Source organism: Hemiscyllium ocellatum, chromosome 47 (assembly GCF_020745735.1).
Source record: "Hemiscyllium ocellatum isolate sHemOce1 chromosome 47, sHemOce1.pat.X.cur, whole genome shotgun sequence".
Lineage (NCBI taxonomy): Eukaryota > Metazoa > Chordata > Chondrichthyes > Orectolobiformes > Hemiscylliidae > Hemiscyllium > Hemiscyllium ocellatum.
Window position 1 is genome coordinate 6,115,000 of NC_083447.1, and position 17,354 is coordinate 6,132,353.

Sequence of the window (17,354 nt, forward strand, 5' to 3'; positions counted from 1 at the left end):
TTGAATTGCCTTACCCTTCACTGTCCCCCCATTCTCCGTCTCTCTCTCTCCCTCCCTGTCTCTCTATTCCCTGTTGCTCTCTGCCTCTGTTTCCCTGCTCCCTCATCCCTATTTTATACCAGGACTCTCCCTAATCTCCCCATTAACCAGAGGCAGTGAGTTCAATTGTAACCCCTCCATTCCAACCCTGGTCAGTGAGGACTCTGGCGAATTCGCAAACCTGGGGTTCCCTGTCATGGGTGGTGGGGGTCGGGGGCGTGATGTGTGTGCGTGTGTGGTGGGGGTACAGTTGGGAGGGGGTGTGTGTTTAATCCCTGATTCGCGGCGCCCCAAAACCTCAGCCCCCAGGCCCTCCCTGACACTTGCGCCATCGCTCAGAGATTGGAATAATGTCGTGTCATTCCGAGTATGACAAAAAAACACAAACAAAAAAGGAAGACAAATAGGAAAAAAGATGTACAACAAAGGTTACACGCAATGGCATTATCTGTTCGAGACTCATAGTTTAAACCGAACGAGCAAACTTTGTGGGTGCAGAGGGACAAAAACATGATGAGTTCAAAGACTCGAGAGGAAGTTGATGAGCATAACAATGGAAAGATCGACTTGATTCTGACTGAATTATGTAATCTAAGAAATGACAAGCTGTGTTAAAAACATCTTGTGTTGCCATCACTTCCAACCCAACTCTGTGCCCCACTTTCTAAACCCCTGGCACGTGCGGTCAGAAAGAAAATTCCGAATCCACACCCCAACCTGTCTTGGACGCCTAGCCCCGACTGGGGACCAGTTCGGGAGCCTCCCTGGCCTCAGCACCTACTTCCCCTCCGAACACAACAATCACCTTGGGCGACTGTCTGTGTGGAGTTTGCACATTCTCCGTGTCTGTGGGTTTCCTCCAGGTGCTCTGGTTTCCTCCCACAATCCAAAAGATGCGCTGACCAGGTGAATTGGTCGTGGTGAAATTGCCCATAGTGTTAGGTGAATTAGTCAGAAATATAGGGTAGGGGAATGGGTCTGGGTGGGTTGCTCTTCGGAGGGTCGGTGTTGACTTGTTGGGCCAAATGGCCTGTTTCCATACTGTTAGGAATCTTATCTAATCACCAACGTCCTGTAGAACCTCAGCATGACGACCCACCTCCTACACTCAAAGGTCTGAGCAATGAAGGCAGGCTGACTAAATACCTTCTTACCTACCCTGTCTACATTAGGTGCAAATTTCAAAGAATTATGTACCTAAAAGTTGAAGGTTTTCATCTGTTGTCAAGACAATTCATAAGAGCAGTGTTTTGCACTGTAGGGTGCATCGCTAAAATGGGTAGCAGAGAAATATTTGGAGCTAGGTGGAATGAGTTTAGTTGGAATTATGGTCGGCATGGACTGGTTGGGCCGAAGGGTTTGTCTCCGTGCTCTATGACTTTGCAAAAATTATATTTTTTCTCAGTAATACTTAACAGCTCCCTTCCTGAGGGAGATGGGGAGGAATTCCTTCTCTCAGGCAAGTGAATCTGTGCAATTCTTGCCCACAGTGGGTTGTCGAGGCTGGGGCATTAACTACATTCCAGTCTGAGGCAGAGAGGTTTTTCATCGGGAAGGGAATGGAGGGTTCTAGGGGAAAGGCAGGAAAGTGGAGTTGAGGATTATCAGATCAGCCGTGATCACATTGAATGGGAGAGCAGAGTCGATGGGCTGAATGACCTAGTTCTGTTCCATCTTATGGCGTACTTTGTCAATAGTACTTATACCTCACACATAAGTAACCCAACTCCGCCCTCATGTTGTGCATCGCTTCCTCCCCTCCCCCTCCTTAAAGATAAAAATCACATGCCACCAGGTTATAGTCCAACAGGTCAATTTGGCAGTACAAGCATTCAGAGCGCGAGGTAGCTACCTGATGAAGGAGCAACGCTCTGAAAGCTAGTGTGTCCAAATAAACCTGTTGGACTATAACCTGGTGTTGTGTGATTTTTACTGGGGAGTCCAACAGCAGCCCCTCCACATCATGGCCTCCTTAAAGACCACTGGGAGAAAGTGCTCCGGGGCTGTGTGTATCGAAAGGTCAGAGCCACAGAAGTTTGGTCTTGAAGAAACCAAGAATAGGGGATCATGTGGGCGGGTGAGTGAGTTTGAAACCGAAAGAACAGCCATGGTCACGCTGGATTGCCCTCTCACGGGCAATTAGGCATGGGCAATAAATGCAGGCCGAGCCAGTGACACCCACATCCTGTGAATGAATCAGAAAGGAAAGGTATTGTCCCCTCAGTGGGGTTTATTGTTGCTCCTGTTTCATGCTCTCCAAGACTTTGATCAGATGCTGTGAATCTCCCTATGATTCTCAGGGGGTGTCAGATTTGACCTAATTTACCCTCTTGTAGTGCATTTGGGGGCATTTTATTAGGTTACAATCAGAAGCAGAGACTTCAAACCTGCCCTGATATCTAACAAGAACATGACTGCTCTCCCCCACGGCCTCATCTCCCCTTTTGCCACAGCTCGGCATAGACTCCCCAGTATTTCAGAAATCCTTCCACATGATCCACCCTGACACTCACTAACCCCCAGAAGAAGAAATTCCTTCAGTTTAACCAAGCGTCCCCTTTTGTCTGCAGCTCCTTCCTCTAGCTTGAGATTTCCCCTGAAATAACACTTCAGATTGGTATCACCAATCCCCCGAAATAACACTTCAGATTGGCATCACCAATCCCCCGAAATAACACTTCAGATTGGCATCACCAATCCCCCGAAATAACTCCTCAGATTGGTATCACCAATCCCCCGAAATAACTCCTCAGATTGGTATCACCAATCCCCCGAAATAACACTTCAGATTGGCATCACCAATCCCCCGAAATAACTCCTCAGTTTGGCATCACCAATCCCCCGAAATAACTCCTCAGATTGGTATCACCAATCCCCCGAAATAACTCCTCAGATTGGCATCACCAATCCCCCGAAATAACTCCTCAGATTGGCATCACCAGCCCCCGAAATAACTCCTCAGATTGGTATCACCAATTCCCCTGAAATAACTCCTCAGATTGGTATCACCAATCCCCCGAAATAACTCCTCAGATTGGTATCACCAATCCCCCGAAATAACTCCTCAGATTGGCATCACCAATCCCCCGAAATAACTCCTCAGATTGGCATCACCAGCCCCCGAAATAACTCCTCAGATTGGTATCACCAATCCCCCGAAATAACTCCTCAGATTGGCATCACCAATCCCCTCAAATAACTCCTCAGATTGGTATCACCAATCCCCCTGAAATAACTCCTCAGATTGGTATCACCAATCCCCCGAAATAACACTTCAGATTGGCATCACCAATCCCCCGAAATAACTCCTCAGATTGGTATCACCAATCCCCCGAAATAACACTTCAGATTGGCATCACCAATCCCCCAAAATAACTCCTCAGATTGGTATCACCAATCCCCCGAAATAACTCCTCAGATTGGCATCACCAATCCCCCGAAATAACTCCTCAGATTGGCATCACCAATCCCCTCAAATAACTCCTCAGATTGGTATCACCAATCCCCCTGAAATAACTCCTCAGATTGGTATCACCAATCCCCCGAAATAACTCCTCAGATTGGCATCACCAATCCCCCCGAAATAACTCCTCAGATTGGTATCACCAATCCCCCTGAAATAACTCCTCAGATTGGCATCACCAATCCCCCGAAATAACTCCTCAGATTGGTATCACCAATCCCCCGAAATAACTCCTCAGATTGGCATCACCAATCCCCCCGAAATAACTCCTCAGATTGGCATCACCAATCCCCCCGAAATAACTCCTCAGTTTGGCATCACCAATCCCCCGAAATAACTCCTTAGATTGGTATCACCAATCTCCCCGAAATATCTCCTCAGTTTGGCATTACCATTCACCCTTTAGTTATAAGTGTTCTTCCAGCCTCCTGCCTGTCTACCTTGGGTTCCAACATCTGCAGTTTTCTTTGGTCTCTCACTGAGACAAGCTACTCAATATCTCTGACATTCCTCTCTCAAACCCGGCCAGATCTCCCTCAGTTTGGACGGCCTCCATCAGGGAATCCACGTTCGATGAGACCCAGCCGGTGACCTTGGTACATCTCTGCCCACTCCCCACGAGTGAAAACGTCTTCTTCGCAACTCCCCTGTTCCCCGCCCCCCACTTCAGAATCTTAACCCAAAACAGATATTGCTGGAGAAACTCAGCAGAGCTGGCAGCATTTGTGGAGAGAAAACAGAGCTAACATATCGGGTCCAGTCACCCTTCTTCAGAATCTCATGTGTTTGAATAAGATCACCCCTCATTTGTGGAAACTATAATGAATAACGAACCTAATCTCAATAGATCGACACTAGGAATCAGCGTTTTTGAGCTGCCTCCAAAGCCTAAAATAGAGGAGCAGAATTAGGCCATTCGGCCCATTCGGGTCTGGCTGATGTGTTTCTCAACACCATTCTCCTGCCTTCTCCCAGTAACTCTTGATCCCCTTATTTCATAGTTCCAGGGACCTGGGTTCAATTCCAGCCTCGGGCAACTGTCTGTGTGGAGTTTGCATGTTCTCCCCGTGTCTGCGTGGGTTTCCTCCGGGTGCTCCGGTTTCCTCCCACAGTCCAAAGATGTGCGGGTTAGAGTGGATTGGCCACGGAAAATTGCCCGTAGTGTTCAGAGACATGCAGGCTGAGGTGGGAGAGTCACAGGAAATGCAGGGTTACAGGGATAGAGTCGCAGGGTGGGGTCTGGGTGAGATGCTCTTCAGAAGGTTAGTGTGTACTTGAATGGCCTGTTTCCACAGCTGTAGGGATTCTAATGTATTCTACAATCAAGAATCTACCTATCTTTATCTTAAATACTCTCAATGACTTGGCCTCTACAGCCCTCAGTGGCAATGGGTTTCCACAGATTCGCCACCCTCTGGCTGAAGGAATTCCTTCTCATTTCCTTTTTAAAGGTTCATCCAGGCCATTCCATCCATTTCTTTAAGTATCAAAATTGTACACAGTTACCGAGTCATTGAGAGGTACAGCATGGAAACAGACCCTTTAGTCCAACTCATCAATGCCCACCAGATATCCTAAACTGATCTAGTCCCATTTGGCAGCACTTGGCCCATATCCCTCTGATGTCTAGATCAGAATGGTGCTGGAAAAGCACAGCAGGTCAGGCAGCATCCAAGGAGCAGGAAAATTGACGTTTCGGGCAAAAGCCTTTAATAGAGGCAGAGTGCCTGCAGAGTGGGGAGATAAATGAGAAGGGGGTGGGGGTGGGGAGAAAGTAGCATAGAGTACAATAGGTGAATGGGGGTGGAGATGGAGGTGATAGGTCAGAGAGGAGGGTGGAGTGGATAGGTGGAAAGGAAGATTGGCAGGTAAGACAGGTCATGAGGGCGGTGCTGAGCTGGAAGGTTGGAGCTGGGGTGAGGTGGGGGAAGGGGAAATGAGGAAACTGGTGAAGTCCACATTGATGCCCTGGGGTTGAAGTGTTCCGAGGCGGAAGATGAGGTGTTCTTCCTCCAGGCGTCTGGTGGTGAGGGAGCGGCGGTGAAGGAAGAACGCCTCATCTTCCGTCTCGGAACACTTCGAATCCCATGGCATCAATGTGGATTTCTCCAGTTTCCTTATTTCCCCTTCCCCCACCTCACCCCAGCTCCAACCTTCCAGCTCAGCACCGTCCTCATGACCTGTTCTACCGGCCTAAGTTCCTTCCCACCTACCCACTCCACCCTCCTCTCTGACCTAACACCTTCATCCCCACCCCCATTCACCCATTGTACTCTATGTTACTTTCTCTCCACCCCCACCCCTCTCTCATTTATCTCTCCACTCTGCAGGCACCCTGTCTCTATTTCTGATGAAGGGCTTTTGCCTGAAACATCGATTTTCAGTTGCTGCCTGACCTGCTGTGCCTTTCCAGCACCACTCTAATCTAGACTCTGGTTTCCAGCATCTGCAGTCCTTGTTTTTACCAGATCCCTCTGAACCCTAGTTCTCCACGTATGGCCTCACCAACATCCTGTACAGTAAGAGATGTTTCTATTTTTAAGCTCCAATCACTCCAGCCATAAAGACCATGCGGGGTAGGGGAAGTGCTGGCCTAGTGGTATTATCACTGGGCTGTTAATCCGGAGACCAAGCTAATGTTCTGGGGAAACTGGATTCGAGTCCCACAACAGCAAAATATAAATTCAATAAAGATCTTGAATGAAGAGTCTAATGATAACCATGGGTGTAGGTTTGCTCGCTGAGTTGGAAGGAAGATGTTACCTAGTAGGGTGATGAAACGCCTGGAAATGAGCCTTCTAATTTATTCTACAATCAACAACCTATCTTTGTCTTAAATACACTCAATGACTTGACCTCTACAGCCCTTTGTGGCAATGGGTAGCATAGAGTACAATGGGTGGATGGGGGTGGGGATGGAGGTGATGGGTCAAAGAGGAGGGTGGGGGAAGGTAGCAAAGAGTACAATGGGTGAATGGGGGTGGGGATGAAGGTGTTAGGTCAGAGGAGGGTGGAGCGGGTAGGTGGAAAGGAAGATAGGCCGGTAGATTTGCCACCCTCTGGCTGAAGAAATTCCTACCTAGATGGTGGTGAAATATCTGGAAATAAACCTTCCAGCTCTGCGAGCAAACCTACATCGAGAACCTCAACCTGAGCTACAAATCTCAAAAATGATGACCATGTATCCATTACTGGAAAATCCCATCTGGGTCACTAATCTCCTTTAGGGAAGGAACCTGCCATCCTTACCTGGTCTGGGTCTACACGTGACTCCAGACCCACAGCAATGGGGTTGACTCTTATCTGTCCTCTGGACCAATTAGGGCCTGGGCAATAAATGCTGGGCCTAGCCAGAGACATCCACATCCATTGAATAAACAAAATATGGCATTTTACCGTGCTGCTGTTTCAGCGGAATTATGCTGCGTCAGAAATTTGATATTTTTCGGTTGCTTTCAGTTTTGTTAATGTCTCGGAAACTGATTGAATTTCATCCCCCACTGGAAGGGGAAAGATTGCCTCAAACGTCAGCCTGGTGGAAAGATTCTCTCCACCCTTTCCACAAGTGTTTCGGTGACTTGTGGATGAAGGGAGGGTGGATATGAGCTCAGTTTTGTTTACTCCGTCAGTGCACCATTTCTGGTCTGTCTTTTCCATTCAGTCATCGCTGTTCTCGAATCCTACTGACAAAGGGGGAAACAGTTTACTCATTAAATAAAACTCAAAGGACGGCACTTAGAGTCATAGAGATGTAGAGCACAAAGACAGACCCTTAGGTCCAATTCGTCCATGCTGACCAGACATCACATAGTCATAGAGTTCTACAGCATAGAGACAAGCCCTTTGGCCCTAACTGGTCCACGCTGAACAAAATGTCTGTCCACACTAACCCCATTTCCCTGCACTTGGCCTATATCCCTCTAAACCTTTCCTATCCATGTATTGGTCCAAATGCCTTTTAAACATTGTTAATGTACCCACCTCAACCACTTCCACCAGCAGCTTATTCCTTATGCGTACCACCCTCTGTGTTAAAAAGTTGCCCCTCAGGATCCCTTTTATTCTTTCCCCTCTAACCTTAAACTGATGACCTCTTGTCCTTGATTCCTCAAACCTGGGAAAACGACTGAGTGCATTCACCATATTCAAGCCTCTCATGATCTTATATACCTCCCAGGACCTCCCAGGACTCCCATCAATCTCGTACAAAAAAGTCCTAACTTGTCCAACCTCTCCCTATAACTCAGACCCTTGAATCCAGCAAAGTCCTTGTAAATTTCTTCTGCTCTCTCTAGTTTAATATCCTCCTCAACTAATCTAGTCCCATTTTCCAGCACTTGGCCCATATTTCTCTAAACCCTTCCTATTCATATACCCATCCAGATGCCTTTTAAATGCTGTAATTGTACCAGCCTCCACCACTTCCTACCTCGGTTTTATATTTTAAAAATGTAATCAAGAGACAGATCTCAATAAAAGATTTAATCAAAAAAGAACTCACTCTACTCACTATCGTAGACAGATTACACTTAAAAAAAATGAAAGCAGAGATTGCTGGAGAAACTCAGCAGCTGTGGAGAGAGAAAGCAGAGTTAATATCTCGGGTCGAGTGACCCTGCTTCAGAACGGCTAAGATTCTTAGATTCAAAACTCAGTTCACAAGAAGGGTCACTGGACCAGAAATGGAGAAAGTGGGCTCTGGCCCAAAACGTCGATTCTCTTGCTTCTTGGGTGCTGCCTGACCTGCTGCGCTTTTCCAGGGTCACACACTCTCGACTGGACCACAATTTGTTAACTCTGCTTCCTCTCCACAGCTGCTTCGCGACCTGCTGAGTCTCTCCAGCAATTTCTGTTTCTGCAATAATTTACTCAAACCATGGGTTCGTCTCAATCTCAAACCAGGGCCTCAGTGGGTAGTCCCAGAGACTTTGAGCCTGTACTGAGGGGGTGCTACAGTGTCACAGAAACCGTCTTTCAGCCAAGATATTACACTGAGACCCCAAGTCACCTTTCAGGCACATATAACTATCCAACAAAAAAATCACAATCAGCCATGATTGCAAGGCAACCAGGGGAGAGTTCATCCCAGAGCCTAATAATTATCCCCAACTGACATTAGACTGTCTTTATCAAATTGCGGGCTCAATAACTGTGGTCAGTGCATTGAGTATAGGGGTTTAGAGGTCATGTTGCGGCTGTACAGGACATTGGTTAGGCCACTCTTTGAATACTACATTCAATTCTGGTCTCCCTGTTATGGGAAAGATGTTGCTAAACTTGCAAGAATGCAGAAAAGATTTTCAGGACGTTGCTGCGTTAGAGGAATAGAGCTATAGGGAGAGGCTGAATAGACTGGGGCTATTTTCTCTGGAGTGTCAGAGGCTGAGGGGCAACCTTATGGAGGTTTACAAGATATGAGGGGCATGGATAGGATGAGTAGCCGAGGTCTTTTTCCCAGAGTTGGGGAATCCAAAACTAGAGGATATAGGTTTACGGTGAGAGGGGAAAGACAGAAAAAGCCTGAGGGGCAACTTTTTCACACAGAGGGTGGTACGTGTATGGAATGAGCTGCCAGAGGACGTGGTGGAGACTGGTACAATTATAACATTTAAAAGGCATCTGGATGGATTTAAATGGGATATGGGCTAAATGCTGGCAAATGAGACGAGATGAATTTAGAACATCTGGTCAGCATGGATGAGTTGGACCGAAGGGTCTGTTTCCGTGTTGTGTGGCTCTCTGACTAGTTTACAATGCAGTGTGGGTAACAGTTCCAGCGCTGACTGAGGTCACCGTGAAGGTCACCCTTTCTCAACCTTGCCTGACCTTCAGATTCACCAAAGACCCTCAGGCAGCACCTTCCAAACCCACAGTCACTTCCATCGAGAAGGACAAGGGCAGCATGCACATGGGAACACCACCCCCTGCTAATTCCCTTCCACTCACCCTCCCGACTTGGAAATATATCACTGTTCCTTCAGTGTGGCTGAATTTCCTCCCTCAGGGTATTGTGAGTCAACCCACAGCAGCTGGACTGCAGTGGTTCAAGAAGGCAGCTCACCCCCACCTTCTCAAGGGGACAATTAGTAAAAACTGACCACATCCTACCAGTGAATGAAAAAAGTTTCAACTCACCACTAGCTGTCTTTCTCTAATACAGCGCATCTCATTGGCTCTCCAATGATTTTAGCTTCACATTATCAACTGAAGGGAGTTTGCAAATTGTCCTGCTCCCTATTATCGAGACCTCCTTTCTATTTCAGATATATGAACAACTGGATCCAATTTCCAATAGTTAGCATGTTGGGATTTGAACTCCTGCTCCAGAATTATTACGCCAGTGATATTGCCACCTTTGGCCTGGCCAGCCATCTTTCATGAAATGACCTCTGCTCTGGGGTCAGTTGGCTGGACGGCTGGTATGCGGTATACGGGTTGGATTCGCACACCGTCTGAAGTTACCCTGTAGGTCCCACCTTTGTCCTCACCTGGGGCATGGTGACTCCCAGGTTAACCCATCACCCATCCTCCCTCTCTCTCGAATGACTTAGCTTTTTACCACTTACACTTCATTGGCTGCAAAAGGCTTTGGTGTGTCCTGGGGATGTGGAAGGCGCTACATAAACGCAGGTCTCCATTCTGGTCACCCAGTTATAGAAAGGATATTATCAAGCTGGAGAAGGTTCAGAAGAGATTTACCAGGACGTTGCTGGGTATGGAAGATTTGAGTTATAAAGAAAGGCTAGGAGTGTTTTCACTGGATCTTAGGAGGTTGAGAGGTGACCTTGTAGAGGTTTATAAAATAATGAGGGGTATTGATAGAGTTGATGGTAGGTATCTTTCCCCTAGGATGGAGGATTTTAAGAGTAGGGGGCACATCTTTAAGGTGAGAGGAGAGAGATTTAAAAATGACGTAAAAGGCAAAGGTTTGTGTGTGTAATGAACTTCCTGAGGAAGTGGTGGATGTGGGTACGGTTACAACATTTAAAAGACATTTAGATAAGTTCATGTATAGGAAAGGTTTGGAGGGATATGGGCCGGGAGCAGGCAGGTGGGACTAGTTGAATTTGGGATTATGGACTGGTTGGGCCGAAGGGTCTGTTTCCGTGCTGTATGACTCTCTGACTCACAAGTTAGCACCTCTGTGTGTGTATTGTGTTTAACATGTAAAGGTGATGAATTCTTGCCCTCTGCTTTCTGACGTACAGTTTGTGTGTAACTCACTCACAAGGAGGGCAGCAGGGTAACTAAGGCAGTTCGCTTGAAGCATTTAATGTAGCTACTTCATTACAATCCCATGGATCAGAAACTTTGTGGTTGCAGATGGATTGGGAAATTAGGGGCTGTTTTTTCTCAGAGACGGGATTTGATTTGATTTGATTTATTGGTGTCACGTGTGCCGAGATACAGTGAAAAGTGTTGTCATAGGTGCTTTATAAGTAGATCATACCATACCAGTGCATCAGGGTAATGACAGAGGGGAAGAAGCTGTCCTTGAATCTGTTCATATGTGTACTCAAACATTTATATTTTCTGCCCAACAGGTGGAAGAGGGTATAACTGGGGTGGGAGATCTGATCGAGGTGCTCGAAGTCTGGAGAGACCTGGGGGCTCAGTGGTTAGCATTGCTGCCTCACAGCGCCAGGGACCCTGGTTCGATGCCAACCTCGGGCGACTGTCTGTGTGGAGTTTACACATTCTCCCCGTGTCTGCGTGGGTTTCCTCTGGGTGCTCCAGTTTCCTCCCACAGTCCAAAGATGTGCAGGTTAGGGTGGAATGGCCATGGGAATTTGCCCGTAGTGTCCAGGAATGTACAGGCTAGGTGGGCTAGCCATGGGAAATGCGGGGGCTACAGAGTAGGGTAGGGTCTGGTCTTCGGAGGGCCAATGCAGACTTGATGGGCCAAATGGCTTCCAGCAGTGCTGCAGGGATTGTATGGTTTCTGCAATAATAGAGGTGATTCGTTGAGAATAATAGCACAGTCCTAACAAGCAGAAACGTATTACATCAGGATAGAATTTAATTAAGGTGTTTAGATGGCTCACCTGGACTGAACAGGGTCAATCAGGAGAAACTAATCCCACTGCTGGAAGGATCACTCTAAAGCCTATGGCAAAGGGACCAAACACATCAGGAGGAAAAGACATCCTCAACGTGGTCAGGGTCTAGAATGCGCTGCTGGAGATGATCACCTTATCGAGGTTTATAAAATCATCAGAGGCATGGATAGGGTAAGTAGACAAGGTATTTTCCCAGGGGTGGGGGAGTCCAGAACTAGAGGGCATAGGTTTAGGGGTGAGAGGGGAAAGATTTGGTGTGTATATGGAATGAGCTGCCAGAGGAAGTGGTGGAGGCTGGTACAATTACGATATTAAAAGGATGGGTACATGAATAGGAAGGGTTTAGAGGGATATGGGCCAATAGCTGGCAAATGGAACTAGATTAGGTTAGGATATCTGGCTGGCATGGACGAGTTGGACTGAAGGGTCTGTACAAAATTCCATGCTAAACTGTCCACAGTGTTCAGGGATTTGTAGGTTAGGTGTATTAGTTAGGTAATTGTAGGAGAATGGGTCTGGGTGGATTACTCTTTGGAGGGTCAGTGTGGGCTTGATGGACCGAATGGCCTGTTTCCGCACTGTAAGGAATCTATAGATTCTATGGACTCTGTGAAGAAGGCTTTAAAGAGGGAATTGGCTCATTATCTGAAAAGAAGGAATGTGTAGGGTTACAGGGAGGGGACGGGAACAGGGACGTGTATTTGGAGAATTTCCAACCTCTTGCGTTCTTGTGATTTACGGTTGAGTTGGGGGAGCTTTGATCTTATCAGAGTAACCACTTGATTTCTGCAACTGAAAATTATATTTTCATTTAATTGTATTTCTTGCAGTTTTATCTCTGGAACACTCCTGCCTGGGATTCAGCAGTGTATTTCAAATGATCGCATATTACTGTGTGAGCAGGTAAGAGACCGTTCATAGTGTCCACAGTGGTATCACTGAAATAATAAGATTTCTCCTTGGAGCAAGGGACGTGGAGAGAAAATTTGATCCAGGTATATAAGCAGGTATGGAGCAGGTAGATAAGGAATGTTTGTCCCCATTCACTGATATTACAAAGACTTGGGGGACACAGATTTAAATTTTTGGGAGATTCAGGAGGAAGATGAATTGGATGAATCTTCTAAATCATAGTTGTATAGACCCTCAGCACAGCACAGAATAAGGCCTTTCATCCCATCCCATCTGCACCTATCAAAATGAGGAACACTATTCTTTGCACAGAGAGGGGTCATGGCCTGGAACTTGTTGCTTCTCAAGTTACTCAAAGCAGAGACAGTGAATGATTTCCAAAGGAAATTGGATGGAACTCAATGTGCATGGGATAAAGGGAGAAAGCAGGGAAACGACTCCAGGCTTCATGCTGCACCTGGCTGTAGGCCTCAGGTTGCTCCTGGCTGTAGGCCTCGGATCCTCAAGCAGCCTGGTTTTCGCCTGCATTTGCTGCTGATAGGGTTACTGGTAAACAGCAGCTCCTTGTAAAATTTCATACCTGGATTTAAAACTATGCCTCGCAATAAAAACTGTAAAGCAGAAGTCCTTCTGGAATGTGCCTTTGCAAAGGAAGTTTGCAGAGAGATGTAGTGTGTTTTTTTTGTTGAGGTCCGTCCTGAGCAGCTCTGTAACGCACGAGGACGTGCTCTGCAGTCTGCTCCCCAGGATGCACACCAAGACAAACATCGACTGCGCCTGGAGGACCATAGGGGTGGAAGTAAGGCCAGTTGGCCCATTGAGTGCACTCCACCATTCAATCATGGCTGATGGGCATTTCAACACCCATCAACTCTTTGCTCTGCCTGAAACTTATTGGTCTTCCAGGGCAAGGAGTTGACCGTGACTGAGTGACACAGACTGGAGCATCCAGGACCAGGTGCTGAGGGACGCATAAAGCTGCTGCCAAGGCGCGGTGGGGAATGACCACCATCTAAGATTACATTTGATTACTTACAGTGTGGAAACAGGCCCTTCAGTGCAACAAGTCCACACCGACCCACCACCCACCCAGACCCATTCCCCTACATCTAACACTACAGGCAATTTAGCATGGCCAATTTACCTTAACCTGCACACCTTTGTGACTGTGGGAGGAAACCGGAGCAAACCCACGCAGACACGGGGAGAATGTGCAAACTCCACACAGTCAGTCGCCTGAGGCGGGAATTGAACCCGGGTCCCTGGCGCTGTGAGGCACTGTGCTAACCACTGAGCCACTGTGCCGCTCAAAGTATAATGGGGACCCATTCAGTTATCAGACCCTCCCGATGTCTCAAATCCATGGAAATGGTATCTTACATAAGTAAGAATTGCCTTGAGTTAGTGGGGAAAAGTCAAACTTCAATGTTTGCTTGTCCTCCATAAACAAAGACTGTACCGAAGTGATTCTTTATAAATATTTTCGAAATGAAACAAATATACGTGACTCCTGACCCACAGAGCTGTTGACCTTTAAAGGTCCTGAGTAGTTGTCTAGAAAGTCACGTGACCCCTGGCAAACTGCCAAAGCCTGACCATGTCGAAAGGAGCCACTCCCTTCCATAGACCATAGGCTAGCACAGGAAGAGGCCCTTTGGCCCATCATGCTGTGCTGAATATGATGCCAAATTAAACTAATCCCTTCTATCCATTCCATGCTCATCTAAAACTCCCTTAAACGCCCCTATCATCTCAGCCCCCACCAGCACCCCCTCACAGCGTGTTCGACACTTCTACCACTCTCTGGGGAAAAGCGTTAGCCCCTCACATCTCCTTTCACCTTTCCTCCTCTCACCTTCAATGAATGCCCCCGAGTATTAGACATTTCAACTCTGGGAAAAGAAAAGGTTCTGACCATCAACCCTATCTCTGCATTGCATAATTTTATAGACGTCTATTATGTCTTCGCTCAGCTTCCAGAGAAAACATTCCAGGTTTTTCAAGCCTTTATTAGTAGCTCATGCCCTGTAATTCCAGGCAGCATCCTGCACCCTCTCCAAAGCCTCCACATCCTTCCTGTAACCGAGGCGACCATAGCATCACCTGCTCTTACCCCATAGGACCTCCCCATTGAATGTTGCAACAAGACTTGGTGTTCCCAATCCTAAAGATTTACTGCATTTAGACAAAAATAATTTCATCTCCCTCCCTCTCTCTCTCTCTCTCTCCTCTACTTCTTACACAATGATCTCAGATACTCTGTTATAAATGCTGCTCAGGCTTAGTTAAAAACAGTCACCTATCCTCCAGGAAATGACTGCGGCCGATTTTCTCAAAGTGGGTGTCTCTCTCATGCTCCCAACCCCAGCAGAAGGTGTGATGTGGAGATGGCGAGGAACCTCAAAATGTGCGATATCTTCGAACCACTTCGATCTCCCTCGCGCGATAGAGGCTTCGGACAATGTGAGAAAGAAACAGGACCCTGTGTTTTACACATTTGTAATTGCAACATGTTAAACAGGAAGGTCAGGGTGAAATAAGGAACTCTGAGAATTGTCACTGCTTGGTCCTGTTCCCACGCTAACACTGTCCCTCTCAACAGGGATATCCTGCCTTTTCGGCTCCAACCACCTGCAGCTATCTTACATGCAACCAGCAAGGAGCATTTGGAGCAGATCTCAGCACTGGGCATGAGTGAGTTTGTCTGATGCGACTCCTTTCATCTTCACTCGGTTAATTTCCTTTCATACAAGCTCATTTCCTGCTTTGTGTTTCCTCCTCATTACTCTCGCCTCTGCAGTCTCGTTATTGGAAAGAGTTCCACCTCTCTTTCACCTTCCTTCGCTCCTCTCTTTTCCCTCCTCTTCAGCCCCGTTCCCTTTATCAGGTTTTTTTCTTCACATCTTCCTTCTTTCTCCATCAGCCTCCTTCCTTCCTCCATCTCCCTTTCACTCTTTTCCTACTGTCCCCTCTCTCCACCCTCCATTCTCTCTCCTTCACTCTCTTTCTCCCCTCTCCCTCTGTCTTCCCCCCCCGCATCCATCCCTCCATTCTCTCTCCTTCCCTCTGTCCTAACCTCCCTCTCTTTCTCCCACCCTCTTCCCCTCTCTCCATTCCTTCATTCTCCCTCCTTCTCTCTCTCCCTCTTCCCGTTCCCCTTTCCTCCTGTCTCTCCATCCCTCCCCTCTCTCTCTCCTTCCTCTCTCTCTCTCTTTTCCACCCAGTTCTCTCTCCAGCTCTCATCCCCTCCTTCCCCCACTGCCCTCACTCCCTCTCTCCTCTTGAGGTTGGGACTCTGGAGTTTAGGAGGATGGGCGGTGATCTCATTGAGACCTTTTGGGGTTTGGCAGGGTCAATGCTGGGAGGATGTTCCCTCTCATGGGAAGGTCTCGGACCAGAGGGCACAGTCTCAGAATAAAGGGGCACCGATTTCAGACCGAGATGGGGAGGAATTTCTTCCCACAGACGGTTGTGAGTCTTTGGAACTCCTTGCCACAGGAGGCAGAGCCCTTGTGTATAGTTAAGGCTGAGATCGATTCTTGATCAGTCGGGTAATCATGGGGAAATGGACTTGAGGAATGTTGGATCAGCCACAATCCTATTGAATGCTGGAGCAGACTCGAGGGGCCGAATGGCCTCCTCCTGCTCCTATTTCATATGGTCCTCCCCTCCTCCCTCTCCTTTCCTGCTGTTTCTCCTTCCACTCCTCTCTCCTTTTCTCCCTTCTCTCTCTTTCTCTCCTCCCCCTCCTTCTCTCTCCTTTTCTCCCTTCCCTCTCTCTCTCTCCTCCCCCTCCTTCTCTCTCCTTTTCTCCCTTCCCTCTCTCTCTCTCCTTCCCCCTTCTCTCTCTTTTTCTCCCTTCCCTCTCTCTCTCTCCTTCCCCCCTTCTCTCTCGTACCTCCCTTTTTTCTCTCCTCTCTCCTCCTGCCTCTCTCTTTCCCCTCCAGCCCACTTTTCCTCCCATTCCTTTCCTCCCTCTTCCTTTTCTCCCCTCTCTCCTTCCCCCCTCTCCTTTACTCCCCTTTCACTTCTTCCCCCTCTTCTCTCTACTTTTCTCGCTTCCCTCCCCCCTCTCTCTCTCTCTTATTGAACATTGGCAGAAACTGGTGCTGGTAGAGTTCTCATTTGAATGTATACAATGAGTCCAGGTCAGCACAATCATTCCCATTTTACTAGACTTCCCCACTGTATTGGTCTCTCTTTGTGCATCTCTCTCTCCTGCCTCTCTCTATAAGCATCACTGTCTGTGTGTCTCCATCCACTTGTCTCCCTCTGTGTGAATATCTCTAGCTCTGTGTATATCTCTCTTTCTCTGTTAATCTGTCTCTGTGTACATCTCTCTTTCTCTGTTAATCTGTCTCTGTGTACATCTCTCTTTCTCTCTCTCCCTAACCTTCTGTGCACCTCTCTCTGAAATCTCTCTCTGTGACTTTATTTATCTGTCAGTTTGTACACCTTTCTAACAGTGCCTATCTCTAATTCTGTCTCTGCATGTATCCTGTTTTCTGAGTCTCTCTGCGTGCATCTCTGTCTACCAGGCATCTTCCCTCCCTGTTTATTTCTTTGTGTGAGTCTCTATCTCTATGATGTGGAGGTGCCGGAGTCGGGCTGGAGTAGACGAGGTCAGAAGTCACAGGACACCAGGTTATAGTCCAACAGGTTTATCTGAAACCACAAGCATCAGGTGACTTACATGTGACTCCGGACCCACACCAATAGATGCACAGAAACTAGAGCTCAGCCATTCTTTGTCCTTTAATAAGGAAATCTGCCGTTATTACATGGTCTGGCCTACATGTAACTCCAGGTGCGCAGACTGACTCTTACCCACCCTTTGAAATGGCCCAAGCAAAACACTCAGTTTAAGGTGATTAGGGTCT

At 47.5% G+C, this 17,354-nt stretch overlaps 1 protein-coding gene across 1 annotated transcript in view; it reads left to right on the forward strand.

Annotated features, from left to right (window-relative positions):
- Positions 1 to 17,354, forward strand: part of LOC132836687 (ras and Rab interactor 3-like) — a 60,545-nt gene that overhangs the window by 23,325 nt on the left and 19,866 nt on the right. The window contains exons 4-5 of the mRNA XM_060856085.1: positions 12,393 to 12,465; positions 15,077 to 15,168. Coding sequence (XP_060712068.1) covers positions 12,393 to 12,465; positions 15,077 to 15,168 — 165 coding nt within the window. The remainder of the gene's footprint in view (positions 1 to 12,392; positions 12,466 to 15,076; positions 15,169 to 17,354) is intronic.